A 20,970-nucleotide genomic window follows, 5' to 3' on the forward strand; every position below is an offset into this window, starting at 1 on the left:
GTGTTTGTCACGGTGCAATCCCACTCAAAATGGTGAAAAAAAGGCAGTAGCAGCTGTGATGAGCACTCGAACATCAACAACGACGAAACCAACAGAAAAAGGCAAAAAACAAACGTCGTGGCCCGGTCATAGACGCCGTAACACGGTGAAGTCTGACGTGCGCCGGTGCTGAACTCCGTGGCATGGTGACCAGTCAAATAAAAAATGAAAAAAGGAGAAGATAGAACAAAAGAAGATTGAGAGAATGAAAATGACGAAGAAAAAGTAACAAAATGAGAAAGCAGCAGCTCGAATTTAAAGCCAAAAAAGTAGCCGTTACGCGGCTCTGTTCCCGTTCCTTTTGTCCCATTGACGCGTAACGGCTTTTCTTCGTGTGGAACGGCGTTTTTATCAAGGCACGTTGAATATTTAAGCAAGAAAAATAACCAGCGTCACGGGATTTCCCATCGTTAGACGGGATCTGACACCGTTGTGTCCTGCACACTCCTAAACCTCCTGGCGAATATTTTGGCATCTTTGACTAAGTTGGAATGATTTTCCGCAACTTTTTGACAGTTATTTTCTCACCGGAATTGCGTGGAAAATTTTAATTGGTATTTAAAGGGTACCAAAATCACCAGTTTACCCCTAACAAGCATCAGGGTAACATTTTCGACATTTTAAACACCTAATATGGTCGGATAGTCAACTTGAAGGTAAATCATCTACGACCCATGTTCGGGGACAATCGAACCATCATTATTTCATGGCGCAAGATTCTCGATGCATCGAGACTTGCAAATTTCATTCGACAAGTTTTTTCCTCAAGCATGGAAAATTGTCGGTCGTTGTCACCTCTAAAAGTAAAGAAGTCAACGATTATATCTGTTGTCGGTTTTCCTCAAGCATGGAAAACATTATCGGTGGATATTTCTTCAAGTATAGAAAACCGCCAAGTCGGCTTTCCTCAAGCATGGAAAGCATTATTGGTGGATTTCTTCAAGTATAGAAAAACCTCCAAATTATTCTGTCGGTTTTCCTCAAGCATGGAAAGTATTATTCGGTGGATTTCTTCAAGCATAGGAAAACTCAAAAATTATAAGTAGACTTTCCTCATGCATGGAAAGTATCCTCCGGTAGGTTTCTTCAGGCTTAGAAAGCTACCAAATTCATCACTCGACTTTCCTCAGGCATGGAAAGTGTTTCAGTGAAACGTCATTTGGTGGATTCCTTCAAGCATAGGAAGCTACCGACCTCATTTGTCACCGATACATTGGTGTCAAATACGCATTCTATACCTTTATCTTTTATCTGTGGAACTAACATTTTTCTGCAGGTATCGACGTATAAAGAGTGATTTAGGATCGCAGAACGTCTTAAATCATTCTCCGTCCTTATCGACTACTTTGACTATCGTTTTCGAAACTGACGTTTCTACAAACTCAGTCAAAGTAGGGGCTTCTGGGGACACCTAAAAATGTCTCCTCGAAACCAAACCCGATGATGAATAATCTTTCACCGTCATTATTGGTCGGGTTCAGTATTTAATCCCGAAAGTGCTTAAAAAATCGTATTTAATTAAATTCAGTTTTTAATAGTCCATGGATCCGTCTTGATGTTAAGTCAAAGCATAGTTTACTTCTAATTTTGGCTAAAACCTTTTTATTTATTTATTTATTATTTTGGCCCAATTGATAAATATTGAATCAGAAATGGCGCCAAATTATCAATCGACACTTAAAAATGCTGACTAAAATTAGGACAAAAATGAATTTAAACGGAAAAATAGACGTAGATTCTGTCGTGACACTGTTTGAGGGTTCTATTAATTTTCCTTGAAATTACTAACTCGTTTATTATTTTATTTTTGCAAGAAAACAAAATCAAAGTAAGAATTATGTTCCTTTTATTTCTATTATGAGAATACTTTAAGAGATTAAAAATCGTCATAAGTATACTTCTCGATATTGCTATCGGAACCTTTTTTCTCGACCATGAGTATTGTGAGCTTTCTTATTTGAGTACTAGTCCGCTTTGATGATTGTCAAAAGTATTCCATAATAAAGGATTATAACAGCATCACTTGGGCTGCTAGGTCCTCTCAGTAAGAGAAGCTACATTACAAGACTAGAAATGTCCCTCTACTAGAAATATGGAACGAAGATTTCTTTGTTGTGTACAAGGCCTCTCGTAGAGCGAGACTGTAAAATGCATGGCCGTACTCGGATGGATTTTAGAAATCAACTTTTTATTAACAGTCGGACTCAGAATAGAGAAACATTTATGGACGTAATAAGGATGACAAATAAATCTTACCTTATAGTTCATGAAGAAGCATTAAGCGACATAGGAAAAGGGCTATACACTAAAAGCACACTTGTCGGAGAGGACAAGTGGGAGATTGAAAGGAACGGTGTCCTTCGAACAAGTGTTTTATTCTGATAGAAAGATAAGAATTATTAGAAAGCTAATATATTCAATAAAGTCAAGTAATCGGAATGCCTGGGTGGAGGCCGCTTCTAATCAGTAATATTAATGCGTAATTAATTTTACAGCTTAATCTTAACAGAACCCTTTGGGTCACACGCAAGCAACTAACGAGCCGAAGCGACAAATTATTCGGACGTAATTAATGAGTTGACTGAGTAATTTATATTTAGACGTCAGAAATTCGAGCTTGGAGCGTCGAAACCGAGCGTCAGAGAATATCAAACGTCGAGCCAAAATTTAGGAATTGGCAAGACGGGAAAATGCTTCAAGTAACAAGCAAAAACCCTAGCAACGCAAAAACAAGGGAAGCACGCCAAATAGGAGCGTGCCACGTGGCAGCACACATGGCAGCGCACGTGGCAGCCACCAAGTGGTAGTGTGCCACTTTGGCAGCGCACCATGTGGAAGCGTGCCAATTTGGCAACACGTCATGGTAGCAGCACATGCGGCAAGGGGGCCAAGGACTTGGGTGACGGGTCATGGACACGAGCTAAAAGAATGTGGCCCAACCGAACCCACCTTGGGGCTCAAGGTTGGGTGACACATGGTTAGCTCACAATGCATGTGAGTTGCCTTGGGGACTAAGTGAGAAAGTGGTCCTCACCTAACCATGTTACATTTGTTACTTGTTCCTTGGTTTATTTAACAAAGGGTTGAATTCATCAATCAATCTATGTGGGATATTTTTGTGAAAAAGTCCCACATTGAAAGATGAGTGGAATTCAATAGGAAGCTTTCCTTATAAATAGCCAAGGCATGGCATGGGATTGTTCACTTGAGTAAGAGTTGGATAAGGCATCACTATTAATGAAAACCTTTGAACTCAAGAGTTGAAAAAGGCATCACCTTAGTGAAAACCTTTTAACTCAATTACTCGGGTTTCAGTCGGGCCTTGCTAACTCCAAGGCATTGGACCTAGTCGGTGTTTTAGTTGTGGGTAGATCATTATTTGAGGCCGTCGTATTATCGAGGCTAGCTTTTAAGTTATAGCCCTAGTGGCCGAGGGAAGCACGCTTCAAAGGTATATTCATTATCGTAATCTTGTCATTATGTTAATTATGTTTATGGTTCTATTTATTGCGAGTGCGGTCTTCTTTTTGGGTTTGTTTCTGCGGTGAGTCGGACTCAGCACACCCCAACACACTTGTCCTCACTGAAAAATAAGTTTTCTAACAATTCCGAACCCTCTATCGGAATAATACACTTGTTTGAAGGACACCATTCCTTTCACAATCTCGTATGACCCTCTCACCTCGGGGAGATGCAAATGGTGAGATGAAAGTGTGTGAGCTGCTAGCAAAGGGGTCTCCATCTTGGGACTATGAGAAGATGAACCAGTATTTTCTACCTTTCGAACGTGATTGTATACTAAGTATTCCAATCAATTCGCATCTACCGAATGATAGTCTGTGCTAGGACATGAAAAAGAAAGGGGATTACTCAGTCAGGTCTGCATATCGTGCCATGTTTGATGACGATTGGAGAAGGGAGCAAGTTTCTTCATCTGACCCTTATACCATCTGAAAATGTATATGGCAATTACGAACACTCCCACGCATCAAAATCTTTGCTTGGAGAGCTTGTCAGAATGCTCTATCAACTCGCCAAAATATCCACAATCATAGTAAAGATTATAATCATGATTGTTGTTTATGTCAACGTGATTTTGAGTCCACTATTCATGCTATAAAAGAGAGTAATTTTGCGAGAGATGTCTGGCAAATTAGTAATTATGCTGCTGTGGCTAGCTCACGTATGAGTAATGTGGTGGATTGGTGGGAAAATTGTTGGGCTGAGTTTGATGATGCTGACGTTGCTGCCATTATCACCATCTGTTGGGCGATTTGGGGTGCTCGAAATGCCTATATTATGGAAGGCAAGACTCTTGGTCCGGTCGATACTCTAAGATATGTTATGAAGACGTGCTCTAAAGTTATGGAAGAGAACGAGAAGCTAAGTTTAAGGGTGTTTAGGGTGGTCCAACTTTTGCGAATGCGTGGTCAGTCCCTTGATCAGGGGTGGATGAAGATGAATGTTGATGCTGGAGTGGTGGGTGAATTGGGGTCAAGTCTTGGAGCGGTGTTGAGAGATTGGAATGGAGTTGTTCGTGCCTGCTCAGCCTCACAATATAGAGATAGATGGGAGCCGACAATTGCTGAGGCAAAAGCAGTGTTGAGAGGGGTACAGCTTGCTCAAGAGATGGGATTGCAACAACTTGTGGTTGAAAGCGACTATTTAATCGTGATTCAAGCTCTACATACGAAGGTGTAGGGAATAATTTCAAGCCTTAATCCCACTAGCTTGAAACCCACTGTGATCATACACTAAAGTACGGTGGCGTCGAAAAGGGAAGAAGATAGAGCAAAAGAGTCGCCAACAAGTTTTTTAGGAACTTGTAAACCGTTCACGAGGTGAAGGTTACACCCCTTAACGATCCAAGAGATCGTCAACTCCATAAGGTCTAGAACCAAATAAGGGTTTGGGGATGAAGAAACAAATCCAACCTAAAAGAGATTGAACCTGCCCTAATAATAGGCCTCTACTTTATTCTGATCGTATTCATGTGCGCTTTCTGATTAACATGCAATCAATAGATTAACCCTAAACCTGTTTAATCTATGTTGGTTGAATATTAACGCACAAATAAATCTATTATTGGCGATCACTTGAATTATAATCATAATTAACCCTAACAAGATTATTAAATATCTTATTAAGCGTGATTACAAGTACAAATTCCCTTTAAACATGCAATAAAAGGTGTGATCAAGCAATAACAATAAATATCAAGCAACAATAATAATAACAATGATAATAATAATAATCATCATAAAATTATAATCATAATCAAAACAATAATAATCATAAATAAAATAATCATTATCAAAATAATAATAATAATAATAATAATAATAATAATAATAATAATATTCATAATCATCATAAATTATAACAATTATAATCATAATCATAATCATGTTAATATTAAAGCATAATAAAAATAGCAAGATCCTAGGCATGATACTAACAAGATTAATAACAAACCCTAGCATGTCACTAAGCAATAAAAATCAAACCTTTAGCCCTAACATGATACTAACAATAATCAATATGAGGAAGAGCATAGGAAGCGTCATAGGAATCATATTTAATATTAAAAATACCCTAGACATGATACTAGGAATATCATAATAACAATGTAAACATGAATTCTACATCATAATATCAATAAATCAATAAAGTACTTACTTTGATGCCTCGTACCTCTTTCTAATAACAAAATACACACGTTAGTAAATTCAAGGAAAATAATAAACAAAACAATTAAATTAAATAATTGAAATAGAGATTTGGGACCAAACCCTCAGAAATTAAACCTTTCACGTCTAGGGCGAAGGCAACTTCGAATATGGCTAGGTGTTTCTAGATCTTGTGAATGCAGAATTTTCTATTTGAGAAAAGGCTAGTTTAGAAAAAGAGAGAGAGAGAGAATAATCAAGAAATTCTTGATGAGAGTTGGTGAATTGAAATAAGAATTGATGAAATCTGGTTATCGAAAACGAAGTTTTAATACGTTATTTATAGAGAAAATCAGCCAAAAAGATAAAATTAACAAAACAGAGTCTAGCGAACGCAAAACGAGGTTGACGCCAGGCATTGGCCATTGGCGCCAGGCACCAATGGCTAGCACCAGGCGCCAGGCCTGGTTCCAGGCGCCAATGCCGGGAGTCAGGCGCCAAGCCCGTTTTTAACGCGTTTTTGTTTTTATCATATCTTTTGATTCGAAAGTCCAAATAAGGCATATAATATGTCGTTAGAAAGCTCTTAAAGTCTACTTTCCAACATAATAATAATCAGATTAAAATATTTTGTAGATAAAAAGATATGGCCAAAATAGTGGAAGGGTGTCAGTTTTGGATAAAGTTTCATGTCTCATTCATATATTTTTCGTTATAACTCGGATTTAATGTTATAATATATCATTGAAAGGATAATTTAAAGATCTATCCAACCATATAAAATTTGGATAAATATTACGAGGAACAAAAATAAAATCTGAATATATTCCACTTCGTACAAAACAAGGATTCTTAAAAGGAGTAGTTTTATTTAATTTCAAACTCTTTAAAACACAATTATCAATCCTAACTCCATTAGGATTTAAAAGAATCTCCTAGAGTATTCTAAAAGACTATAATCAATCCTAATAGCTTTAGGAATGATAATTAATAATAGGCCCTCCTCTAGATCATTGGGCCGCATATAAAAACCAAATCGGGCCCAGTTTATTAATTTGGCCATAACTTCATCGATATTCATCGGAATTGGGCTTATAATATATCGTTGGAAAGGTCTTTTCAAACCCCATCCAACTACACTACTATTGGACCCATATCATGGACCAACCAAACTGGATTGGATGTTTTCTTAAAATAAGTTTTAAAAAACAGAGAGAAGAGAAAAGAAGTTAAAACTATCTGCAACACTAAACTTTCCACACTTCCACTTCATTCGATTATGATTTGACGTGAAAGGTACTCATCACTGGGTTTGGTTTTGGGGAGACACAAATGGGTGTCTACAGAAGCCCCCACTTTGACTGAGTTTAGAGAAATGCAAGTTTCGAAAACAAAAGTCAAAGTAGCGATAGGGACGGAGAATGATTCAGAACGTTCTGCGATCCTAAATCACTCTTGTAACGCCGATACCTGCAAACTAACGTTAGTTAACAGATAAAAGAGTTAAGAAACGCGTATCTTGCACCGTCGAGCACACGCCTCTGAAAGTAACCGATTTGCTGCCGCTTTACTGTTGTTTTGATGACCTTGTGCAAGCTAGAGAATGCCATCCCGCTTGAAAAGCGCTACGCCTGTAACTGCTTCCAAATTAGAAGATTAATTCGCCTGAAACGATCCTCCCCGCAATGATAATATTCCACGTCCAAGGGAACACTATTGAAGATTATTTCTCTTAAAACAATCCTCATCCGCATTGATAATATTCCACGTCCAAAGGAATACAATCGAAGATTATTTCTCTTGAAATAATCCTCATCGCATTATAATCATCTTCCATGCCTAAGGGAATATGATCGAAGACAACTTCGCCCGAAATTACCTCTAGTTGTTTGTGACAACTTTCCGCAAGCTAGGGAATGCCACCTTGTTGTTTGACGTTCTGAACAAAGAGCTTCTTTTTCCCGCTGTGATAGTCTTCGAAAAGATCACTGCTTTTTAATCCTTAATGCTGCCATGCCAGTACGTCGGCGCTTTGTTGCTTGTGAACCAGTATGTCGGTGTTGTTGCTATTATGACAATCCTCTTTTCTCTGGGAATAGTTGCCAACACAACCCTTGTATGATGTATAACAATCCGATTTAGGGAAAGTTGTCAATGCTTCGTAACAATCCATCCTTGGAAATGTTGCCACGATGAAGCGACAATCCGTATCTCGGAAAATTCGCCAAAATCCAATTTTTGGGAAAAGTTGCCAATTCTTTGTAACAATCTTTCATAAGAACTTTGCTACAATCAACAATCCACATCTTGGAATATAACTCTTGAAAGCAATCCACCTTGGAAATTTGCCAACGCTATGCGACAATCCTTTTGGGAAAATATTGCCACTATTGACAATCCGTGTCTTGGAACATTTGCAAAAAAAGAGTCGACCGACAATCCACTTCGGGAAAATTTGCCACCTACTGAAATGAATGACAATCCACGTGAAGGAACTTTGCCGATATTTATGATGAATGGAAACCTACAACAATCCTTTGGGAAAATTTGGCATAGGGAACTGGGTGTATGACAATCCAATCTCGGAAAACTTGCCAGCGATGTATGAATGTATGACAATCTGAACTTGGAAAAACTTGCCAAACAGAGAAGGAGCACGACAATCCACGATTGGAAACTTTGCCAGAGATGACAATCCAATCTTGGAAAAATTGTCGTTGAAGAAAATGCACGACAATCCGTTTTTGGAAATACTGTCAGTTGGGGATGACAATCCAATTTTTGGAAAAATTTGTCGTTTTAATAAGAATGCACGACAATCCATATTTGGAAATATTGTCGTTTAAGTGCTTGCTTTTGAACCGATTGTAATCAGCCAGTGTTTTAGGCGCTTAAGCTAAGTGAGACGATCTTTCGTCAGGTCGATCACTTAGACTGTAATCAAACCGACTACTTAATCATGTCAAATCGCTTATAGGGGTTAACTGGCGTACCAAGGAACCCGAAATTGTTGTATGAAGTCGAAATCACCTTTCTGAGAGGCTTCGAGCTCTGTCGCTACTGAAATATCTCTGGCGCCAGGCGCTGGAGTAGGGTCTTCCCTGTTCTGCTGCACCTGTATTCATTTTTCACTATAGAACTTTGCCAATTTCTTTTTAATCATCTTAGGGTTGACCTAAGGTTTAAAGTTGCTTGACTCATCGACTTGACACGACTCAAGGTATAAACTTGACTCGCTGATTGACTGACTCGAGGTTGACTCGACTCAAAGTGAAATGACACATGTGTGACTCAAATCAAAGTGATATGACATGACATGACTCAATGTGTACATGACTCGTGTGTGCATTGTAATGTGATCGTGCGACTCGAAAATGCAAAAAACAAAAATTTTCTGTTATTTTTGTGGAGGGTACCGACTTTCTCCCGAAAAAGAAAGACGTGAAAAAGAAGAAGCGAAGTTTGAAGATGCATGTTGAATGAGCTTAGTCAGATGTTGTTTGATACTGTCTCTCAAGGTGCAAGGATTAATCCATCCTAGGCTATCTCAACTGTTGACTCCATGATGAAATTATTTGGGTAACTTAGGCACGGAGGCAAAGCACTTCATACTTCTATGTAATGACAATTATGAGTGATGAGTGATGTGACAAGACATGCTTCATCGTTATGTTAAGATTTCATGACAAAGGGTTCCTAAGGGAAGTATATTTGGTCATGTATATGTGCGGTGTGTGAAATTGACACTAAAGCTAGGCCGCAAGAGCTAAGTGTGTGGGAAAATATTGTTTGTTAAAACAAGTCAAATGGTGGTGACTCTTAGGCTAGGTAAGCTAATGATGTAGGGATCAAGCCCCCAAGTCTAGCTCTACATGAATAGGGATGAGCATTGGAGATCCCTTGATATGATCATGGTGCAAGTGTGTGAATGTGAATATGAATGCATTTTTATTACGGCCGCACCTCGATGTGAGGTTGCTTACGTATCCGTTGGGAATCAAGCCGAACGTAGCTCTAGCCAAACCTCGCACAAGTGTGTGTATACCTCAAAAAGGTATTTTTAAGGGTTGTAACGTGGTTAGGCTAAAGGTGAAGAAGAAGAGGATAAAAAAGGCTCAAGACCCTAGATAAGCCCCCAAGGTGTGCAACCTCGCTTTTGAATCTTTATATTTATGCTTGAGTTTCTACTCTTTTTTAGCTCTTTTTTTATTTTTTGCTTTAGCATCTATTTTATTTTTATAAGCGTAGGCAATCTCGATCATGCGGTCTATCACTCACTTGGCATTCATGTTTCTCAGGCACGGTACCGAGCACTCGATAAGAGACGCAATCTGAGACGTGTTCTTATCGAAGATACTTTCATATCAAAGACATTGGAACACTTACCTTTTTGTACACTTGTTTTCGTTTTTTATTATTGCTTATTTTTTGCTATTGCTTTCTTTTGAATTTGCTCAAGCTTTCTTTAGAATTGCATAAGTTGCACACCATCCCATCCCAAGGTTAGGTAGATGTAGGTTGAAAAAAGAAGGGTCTATCGTTAGACGAGGCTCAAAGTGGTTTATGAAGAAAGGATTGTAAATTTGGAAGATGAAAGAAGATATGATGTGGCTACAAGGGGTGCCTCAAATCATTGGTATAACTTGTGCTTAATTCGACATGGATTTTATTTTTATATATATATATATATATATATATATATATATATATATATATATATATATATATATATATATATATATATATATATATATATATATATATATATATATATATATATATATTTGATGCAATATAATGAAATGATCATATATAAGGAAATAAATGCTCATTTTATTAAAAAAGGAAAAAGGAAAAAAAAAAAATTAACGAAATTAATCTAAAGGAAAAGAAAAGGTGCCTATGCTAGACTTATTGGGAAAGGAAAAAATGAAAAAGAAATAGAAAAAGAGGTCATGAAATCCTGTCGTTGAAGCTCGCCTCTGTCTTGTGTTGTTTGCTCCGACATCATCCAGTCTTCTCGCTAGCTAGAGGCAATGGGATCTTATTTGCCTCTATGAGATCTTGAATGAGGTTTTGAAACCTGTAGCATTCATCAATAGTATGACCGCGCCCTTGATGGTACTTGCAATAGGAGTTTGGATTCCATATCAAAGATCGATTTTCTAGTGTTGGATCCTCGGTAGGGCCAATAGGTTTGATTATTCCTCGATCATAGAGACGATCGAAAGCAGCATCGTAGGTCATTCCAATGGGTGTGAACTCTCGCCTGGGTTTCCTTTTAGTTCCTTGATTGTCCATGGCTAAGACACCATTATGGTCAAAGGTACTAACATTATTACTAGAGTGGGCGTTTTCGGAAGAAGAAGGATTGTCGTTCTTCTTTCCTTTCCAGCCACCGTGGTTACTATTGTTAGTAGCTTTTTGCTTTGCGAGGTCGTCTTCGATTTCAATTCCGATGTCATAAACGGCCTTGAAAGTATTCAAATTGTGTTGATATTTTAAATGCTTTGAATACTTTTCTTGGAGATTCTTGATAAACATCCTCACAGACTCCTTTTCGGTGGGGACCTCAATCATCTTAGCGGAAGTTTCCCTCCATTTATTAAAGAAATAAGTAAAACCTTCATTCTCTTTTTGTCTTAACATCTCAAGTTGTCTATGGTCGGTTTCAACTTGGATATTGCACTTGTACCTATCAACGAAAGCGTTTACTATCGATTCCCAGGTAGAGGTTTTCTCTTTGTCAAGGGAGAAGAACCATTGTTGGCAAACGGTTTCAAGAGATAGTGGGAACAAAGAGGGGAAAACCTTCTTATCGATACCCTTAATGTTCATTATAGTTTCGAAAGCTCTTAGATGAAAGTAAGGATTATCTGTTACCTTGAATTTAGGGATGTCAGTAGCATTGAACTTATGCGGAAGGAGTTCCTTGTCCAGCGAGACCCCTTGTGAACTCATGCCCTGAAATTTATAGTCGCTAGATAGCTTGCTTAGACTCTCTTGCATGAGGTTCATTTGTTGTTGCTTCACGGGATCATCGACCTTAAGGGTGAGGAGCTTCAACGTTTCAGTCATGGTGACCAGTTGGTTCCTAAGCTCATTGACTTCCTCTTGATTTGCCATTATCTTCTTAGCCTTCCTCTTTTGACGAATCGGTTTATCAAAAAGCGAGACCTGAATAAAGAGGTTGTCCTTGATTAATCGCCCTTCTCTCCTCGACCAAGTACTGTGGAAAAGGAATTTGGGGATATTTATTATTAATTATTTGACTCAAGCTTTATTCAACATGCAATGGATGGAGGAAGTGAAGAAAGATTGGAATAGAATGTGAAAAAAGAAAAAGATGATGGAGGTGGAGGGATATGAAGAATTAGGAATAGAATGTACCCCCCAACTCAAATGACGGAAAAGACCGACTCATGCATGAACCTAAGATATGGTCATGGTGACAAGTGATCAAAGTGTGCAAAGACTAGTGAGTGTAGGTGGTATGTTAAGACTCGTGCCATGACCATGTGGCTAGACTGTGTGACTAGACTCAAGCAAAAACTAAGTTAAGACTTCCCGTATATGCATTAAACTTGACAGACTGTGGTATTTTAGTCATAACTTTTTATCTGTGACTCTGATTTGGATGACACCAACGCCAAATTAAAGATAAAACTCGGGGCTACAGATCCATAGGTTTTACGACTCGTAGTTCTTTCTAGAACTCCGGCTATGACCAAAACAAGTTGACGTTTGTGCAGTATACGGGAATAAAAAATCCGGGTTGACTTAAAGGAACTATGACTCGATTTTATATTTATTTATTAGCTCAAATTAATTAATTAATTAATTAAACAAAGTCCTTTAGTCATTAATCAGTTTATTTAGTCTTAACACAAGTCAAACAAACGGTTAGGAAAAATCACATAGAGTATGCGCAACAAATAATGCACAATTAGTCAAGTAGGCACAATATGATGCAATGAGTTTGCAACCTAACCATGGCTCTAGTTCTCTAAAGTTCGGGATATGGGTTAGTCAATAGAGTGTCCATGTTTAATTGTCCGAATGCACCGCGCGGAAGCCTAACCGTGAAGGGTTGGTGCGAGTGGATGGGACACCGCGAGTTTTAGAAAAAACTCGCTTCCATGGTTTTGTGAATTCAACAATCTCGGATGTACCCTTTGTTGCACGGAGCGTTCAATCGGGTAGATGGAGCATGAATTCCCAGAGGGTTATGTCCATATGTAGAACACATATGGGTTTCAGAAAAGTGAGAAAAAATTCAATCAGAAAGTAGGATCGAGCAAACAATACGAAAAACTGGTCGAAATTAGAACGCATATTTCTGGCTCGGTATTGGGGGAGGTTGGCGCCAGCAAACAGAGACTGGCGCCAGCTTTTAACTGTAGCGCCTGACGCCAATACTGGCGTCTGGCGCTACGACTAAAATGCTGGCGCCAAGCTCTAGCCCCTGACGCTACTTCCCACATGCCTCATCAGCTTTCTGTGCTCGATAAAATTTTCCAGTTTCGCGCGGTGTTATTTCAGTCCTAGTTGTGAAAGACATTCCTCAAATTTCCTACGTGTAAAATCCTATGTTTTTAACTCATTACGGATGGTCTTTCCAATGAGATCTTTTTTATGCATATGACAATAATGTTAATCAAAATTACGCACATGAAATACTTAGAACTTTTCGAGTCTCATCAACTCATTCTAAATCATTGCCGAAACAAATTCAGGAATTAAAATAGAAATCCTCCCCAGTGGAGTCGCCAAAAACTGTAGGGAATAATTTCAAGCCTTAATCACACTAGCTTGAACCCCACTGTGATCATATACTAAAGTACGGTGGCGTCCAAAAGGGAAGAAGATAGAGCAAAAGAGTCGCCAACAAGTTTTTTAGGAACTTGTAAACCGTTCACAAGGTGAAGGTTACACCCCTTAACGATCCAAGAGATCGTCAACTCCATAAGGTCTAGAACCAAATAAGGGTTCGGGGATGAAGGTACAAATCCAACCTAAAAGAGATTGAACCTGCCCTAATAATAGCCCTCTACTTTATTCTGATCGTATTCATGTGCGCTTTCTGATTAACATGCAATCAATAGATTAACCCTAAACCTGTTTAATCTATGTTAGTTGAATATTAATGCACAAATAAATCTATTATTGGCGATCACTTGAATTATAATCATAATTAACCCTAACAAGATTATTAAATATCTTATTAAGCGTGATTACAAGTACAAATTCCCTTTAAACATGCAATAAAAGGTGTGATCAAGCAATAACAATAAATATCAAGCAACAATAATAATAACAATGATAATCATGGCTAGGAAGAGCATAGGAAGCATCATAGGAATCATATTTAATATTAAAAATACCCTAGACATGATACTAGGAATATCATAATAACAATGTAAACATGAATTCTACATCATAATATCAATAAATCAATAAAGTACTTACTTTGATGCCTCGTACCTCTTTCTAATAACAAAATACACACGTTAGTAACTTCAAGAAAAATAATAAACAAAAAAATTAAATTAAATAATTGAAATAGAGATTTGGGACCAAACCCTCAGAAATTAAACCTTTCACGTCGAGGGCGAAGGCAACTTCGAATATGGCTAGGTGTTTCTAGATCTTGTGAATGCAGAATTTTGTATTTGAGAAAAGGCTAGTTTAGAAAAAGAGAGAGAGAGAGAATAATCAAGAAAATCTTGATGAGAGTTGGTGAATTGAAATAAGAATTGATGAAATCTGGTTATCGAAAACGGAGTTTTAATACGTTATTTATAGAGAAAATCAGCCAAAAAGATAAAATTAACAAAACAGAGTCTGGCGTACGCAAAACGAGGTTGGCGCCAGGCGCCAGGCGCCAATGCCTGGAGTCAGGCGACAAGCCCGTTTTTAACGCGTTTTTGTTTTTATCATATCTTTTGATTCAAAAGTCCAAATAAGGCATATAATATGTAGTCGGAAAGCTCTTAAACTCTAATTTCCAACCCAATTAGAACCAGATTAAAATATTTTGTAGATAAAAAGATATGGCCTAAATAGTGGAAGGGTGTCAGTTTTGGATAAAGTTTCATGTCTCATTCATATATTTTTCGTTATAACTCGGATTTAATATTATAATATATCATTGGAAAGATAATTTAAAGATCTATCCAACCTAATAAAATTTGGATAAATATTACGAGGCACAAAAATAAAATCTGAATATATTCCACTTCGTACAAAACAAGGATTCTTAAAAGGAGTAGTTTTATTTAATTTCAAACTCTTTAAAACATAATTATCAATCCTAACTCGATTAGGATTTAAAAGAATCTCCTAGAGTATTCTAAAAGACTATAATCAATCTTAATAGATTTAGGAATGATAATTAATAATAGGCCCTCCTCTAGATCATTGGGCCGCATATAAAAACCAAATCGGGCTCAGTTTAGTATTTTGGCCATAACTTCCTCGATATTCATCAGAATTGGGCTTATAATATATCGTTGGAAAGGTCTTTTCAAACCCCATCCAACTACACTACTATTGGACCCATATCATGGACCAACCAAACTGGATTGGCTGTTTTCTTAAAATAAGTTTTAAAAAACAGAGAGAAGAGAAAAGAAGTTAAAACTATTCGCAACACTAAACTTTCCACACTTCCACTTCATTCGATTATGATTTGACGTGAAAGGTACTCATCACTGGGTTTGGTTTTGGGGAGACACAAATGGGTGTCTACAGAAGGCAACATGTTCTAGTTGTTTTTCTTTATTAATAGATGATAGTTTTAATAGAATTAGTTGGTCTTTTGTTAAAGGGGGAGCAATAAAATAGCGCATGAATTGACACATTTACAACCTTGGGTGAATTGCCAAAGAGTGTGGCTTGATACTTTCCCTGCTCGTGTTTTGAAGATTGCTTTGGCAAATTTAATGAATTAACCTTACCCTGTTGGGTGGTTTAAAAAAAAAGAAAAAAAAAAAGAAAAGAGAATTAAAAAGATAATAAAAGAAAAACAAAGAAAGAAAATAAAAGAAGGGAAATAAATAACGAAATAAAAGGAAAGAAATAGAAAGACAACAAAAAGAATTAAAAAAAGGAAAACAAAAGAAAACCCAAATCAGTACACCCCCCAACCCCCCCACCCCCCCAACACCCCTCCTTTTTCTTCTTCTTCTATTTCCTTTGGCTCCTCGTGATTCCACATCAACACCAAACCATCATCATAATCATCATTGATTCACCACCATCCGATCTTAATCAAACTCCGAATCAACGGCTGTCATCACCAATTGCATCATCATCATCATTATTGGAACGGTTAATCTTCATTAAAATCATGTGCGAAGCTCGTGAGACGGTTCAAATTGAACCCAGATATGCGCGCCCGTGTGACGTCGCGCAAAGGTCGTGCAATCTTACTGTCTACAATCTGTTTTGGACTCCAATGTGTGCGCCTTCTGACAGAGCTGCGCGCCCGCGAAGCTTCAATCAAATTGGGGCTTAATTGAGTTCGATTGTTTGTGAAATGGTGAAGAGTGGTGGCTGGGATTGCGCGGTTATTGGAGCTGCTAAGATGGCTGCTATTAGTGATGCGGGCTGGTCTATTTTGGTGCGTGAGGTGGTGAATGGAGGGGGGTTGCTGCTTGGTTTTGTTGGTGTTGTGACTGCCGGCATTGGTGATTGATTGAGGCTGCTATGGAGTCAAAACAGGGCTGAATGGTGGCTTCAATTGTGGTGAGGTGCTGCTGGTTGTATCGCTGGGAGAAGGTCAGGTGAATGGAGTGGCGAGGTTCTACTGTTGGTGTCGCAGGGAGGTGGTCAGGTGAATGGAGTGGCGAGGTTCTGCTGTTGGTGTCGCTGAAGTTTGGGAAAGGTGAATTGGTAGGCTTGTTTGGGGTTATTGGTGAGCTGCTGTGTGCGTGATGGAGCATGGGAGTTTGATGTGGTGGAGGATAAGGATTAGTGAAGTGAAGTTTAGGAGGTGGCAGCAGTCAGCAGCTAGCAAAGAAATGTGCACATACTTTGACTCGTCCCCGAGCTCCGAACTCACTTGACATGAAACCCGGGACCCTACACACAAAACCGAGAAGAAATTGTGACAAATAAAAAAAGTAAAATAGAAAATAAATGAAATAACACTAAACTAATAAAAATTAAATAAAACAATACGAGCAAATAAAGTAAAATAAAATAAGAAATGAACTACAAACTAATTAAAACTATGAAAGTAACAAGGAAAAAGAACAAGGCAATATAAATCGAAAGCAAATAAAATACGAAAATAAACTAGAAACCAATTAAATAAAGAAAATAAACTAAAACACTCCAAAATTAACAAATAAAATAGAAACTTTATTCAAGAGGAAACAATAGAATAAAAGGGAAAAATAGAAGAAAATAAACTCAAAAGCAAGTTAGACAGTACCCCTAGGAGCGACATAAATGTCACTACTTAATTTCCCCCAAGCTAAGCTTTTACTCGTCCTCGAGCATAACAAGAACCAAACATAAGGGAAGATGACGCACTTATTTAAGCAAAGAAAACAAAGAGAGAAAGAATGTACACTAACATAGAAATCACGGATGCATTTAGCGTATGCATCAAGCCTATTAACTTCCATGTCGCAAAAGAGGACGAGTAAGCTCTCGTGGAGGTTTCCTAAGAGGTTAACCCACAACTCCCGACAAAAACAAAGGCAAGGAAAGGAAAATAAAAACAAAGAAAAAGAAAAGAAAACAAATGAACTTAAATGGACAAAGAGATAGAAACAAGCACCAATGAATATAAACCTTTCTTTTTATTTTAATAAAAGAGACGAGACTTATATTACATAGGGGGTGATTAAAGGAGCATCCCTGAGAACCATAAAACAAAAGGAAGCACAGGATACCCTGCACTGTCCAGCAAATAGAAATGTTTGAAGGCAAAGCAAGAAAACAGGCTGCGTAAGGGAGAAAATTAGCATGCTAGAGATTCTTAGCTAAGCAGACAAAATAAAAAGCAGGCATAAGTTTGTGAACTAAGAACTGAAATAAAGCGGAACTAAAAGGTGAAGCAGCAAATTCCTCAGCATTTGTAGACAGAGTGAGGCCTGTAGCAGAAGGAGGCCCGTGAGAAGAAGCAGTTGCTGGATCAGGAACCTCCCACCATGGAAAGGGAATGAGCCATTTTTTCCAAGTAGGTAGATGAGAGAGTAGGAGGTGAAAAGAAATGGTAGCTCGTGTCATCATCAGTTCTCGATCTTCCAATTGCAGCTAGCCCATGAGCGAGCTTGTTAGCTTGACGTTTGACGTGAAGGATTGTAACACTCAAATCCTTGTTTAGCAGGCTTACCACATCATTAATAATGTTGCACAACTCATGATCAATATAGTAGATAGGATTTTCAAGCATGTACTTCACGACCTGAGCTTCGGTTTCCAGTTCAAGGAATCGGATTCCTCTAGCATAGCAGGTAATCAGACCCTCCTTGATTGCCAAGAGTTCAGCAGAAGCTAGACCAAGAGCCTTAATTCTCATTGCAAAACCAATCTACCACTTGCCAGACTGACAGCGAATAACACCACCTGCACCGGCAACTCCCAGACTGATCCATGAGGCATCAGTATTCAGCTTGTAGTACCCCCTTTGGGGAGGAGACCAAAACCTTGGAGAGCTTGAAGTCGCGGCAGCAGAATCAATATGAATAACCTGAGACAGTGACAAGGTAATACAATAATCGTGATGGAATTTATTAAAGGAAGTGTAGATGGATTCCATTTTTTCTTCGAAAACCATTTTGTTTCTCATTGACCTTAGGTGCCAAAGAGAAATGCAAAAAAGAATTTTCCAAGAATAGTCTGGACTCAGATTATAAGTAATCCATTTTTCAAAGTCAGAATTATAAAACTCATTATAATTGAAATCCGATTTAGCATATTTTTTAAAAATAATAGACCAAAGAGCTGAAGAGTAAGGGCATTCTCTAATGAGGTGGATAAAATCTTCATTTAGAGAGTTACACCTAGTGCACATAGGGTCAAAGTTAGGGATTTTGGTAGCTAGGATAGTCCCTATGGGAAGGATCTGCCTGATGATATTCCATAAAAGCATCCTATATTTGAAAGGGGTTTTGATTTTCCACATAGAAGGCCAAGGGAAATTTGCTAAGAAGGGGGAGGGGAAGGAAGGAGGAGGAAGAGAAGAGAAGTAGGCAGATTTAATGGTAAAAGAGCTAGAGGAATAGAGGGGTGGCAAGAATGGAGTAAGAATGTTATTAGGGAGGAGATGAGCATTGGGTTTAAGATACCATTTGTTGTTTCTAATAATATTGGAGACTCTTCAATTACCTTTATTATCTGGGATATGAATAGAGTCATCTTTGTAGAAAGGTTTTTCACCAATCCAATGGTGGAACCAAATAGAAGTATCTTCCCCATTCCAATGGTAATAGCTAAACCTTTTTTAAGAATATCCCTCCCCCGGAGAATATCTTTCCAAATGGTTGAATTGTTAGAGTTAGGGAGACAGTCCATAAAATTAGAGTATTTTAGGTATTACTTAGAAAGGATTTGAACCCAAAGCTTATTTTGTTAGGTAAGGATTTTCCACCCTAACTTGGTCATGAAGGTGAGGTTCCAAATCATAAGTTTTCTAATCCCTAAACCTCCCCCACTAATAGGGTCACAAACAGTAGACCAAGAAGTTCTAGGGATATATCTACTTTTATCAACCCTATTCCAAAGAAATTTTTTAATTCTTTTTTGAAGTTCATTAGTGATAGCAGTGGGGATGACATTGGTTTGCATAGAATACATAGGAAAGGAATTGAGGACAAATTTAATGAGGGTAGAGCGGCCCACCATATTGAGGAGTTTGCTTTGCCACCCTTTAATTCTAGAAGAGGTTTTATCAAGAAGGTCGTAATAATATCCAATTTTAAGTTTATTAGGGCTAATCATAATTCCCAAATACTTTCCAAAGGAAGTAGTGCTTTTGATATTACAAAATTCATAGATTGATTTCCTAATATTAAAATCCATCTTTTTGGGAAATATAATGGGCGATTTTTAAATGTTAATGGAGAGGCCAGAAATTTTATTAAAATGATCTAAAACATTCGTCATAACATTGATACTGTCAAGGGTAGCTTTTCCAAAAAGAAAAACATCATCGGCATAGAAAAGATGAGAAATTTCAAGATCCTTAGCAATTTTCATGGCCTTCCAAGATTTATTATTAACTCTTTCTTGGATCATGCAAGACAAACGATCAAGACAAAGGACAAATATATAAGGGGAAAGAGGACATCCTTGTCTAATACCTCGAGACGGCTTAAAAGAGTTAGTAATTTGACCATTCCAGAGAACCGACATAGAGGGGGAACAAATACAACTAAGGATAAGAGCAACAAGAGAATCGGGGAGATTGATAGACCTAAGGGTATCCTCAATAAAACTCCATTCGATACTATCAAAAGCTTTTTCTAAGTCAATTTTAAGAACCATAACATTAGTCTTTTTAGAAGACTTATTGAAAAAATGGGCAACAATTAGTTTTCATTCACGAATTCTCATCAACAATTAGTTTTAATTAGCTTTCATCTACATCTTTCATTCATCAACTCTCTTCATTCACAAGTTTTCTTTCATCGATTCTTAATTAAAAACATTCTTTCTTTTAGCATTCTTTTCAATTCTTTCTTGCTTTTTCATACAAAATTCCGCATTCACAAGATCTAGAAACACCTAGCCATATTCGAAGTTGCCTTCGCCCTAGACGTGAAAGGTTTTAATTTCTGAGGGTTTGGTCCCAAATCTCTATTTAAATTATTTAATTTAATTGTTTTGATTATTATTTTCCTTGAAGTTACTAACGTGTGTATTTTGTAATTAGAAAGAGGTACGAGGCATCCAAGTAAGTACTTTTATTGATTTTATGATGTAGACATCATGTTTATATTGTTATTATGATTCCTAGTATCATGTCTAGGATATTTTTAATATTAAATATGATTGTTATGATGCTTCCTATGTTCTTCCTAATATTAATTCATGTTAGTATCATGTTAGAGTTAAAGATTTGATTTTTATTGCTTAGTGACATGCTAGGGTTTGTTATTAATCTTGTTAGTATCATGCCTAGGATCTTACTTTTATTATGCTTTAACATGAATATTGTTATAATTATGATTATTAATATTTATGATTGCTATGATTATTATTATTATAATTTTATGATGATTATTATGATTATCATGATTATTAT

At 37.5% G+C, this 20,970-nt stretch overlaps 1 protein-coding gene across 1 annotated transcript; it reads left to right on the forward strand.

The window, feature by feature from the left end:
• Positions 1-4,224: 4,224 nt before the first annotated feature.
• LOC145632836 (uncharacterized) lies at positions 4,225-4,740 on the forward strand. Its single transcript, XM_081685168.1, has one exon. It carries the CDS (start codon positions 4,225-4,227, stop codon positions 4,738-4,740), a length of 516 nt encoding a protein of 171 aa, XP_081541294.1.
• Positions 4,741-20,970: the final 16,230 nt, after the last annotated feature.

Source organism: Chenopodium album, chromosome 5, assembly GCF_948465745.1.
Source record: "Chenopodium album chromosome 5, dcCheAlbu1.1, whole genome shotgun sequence".
Lineage (NCBI taxonomy): Eukaryota > Viridiplantae > Streptophyta > Magnoliopsida > Caryophyllales > Amaranthaceae > Chenopodium > Chenopodium album.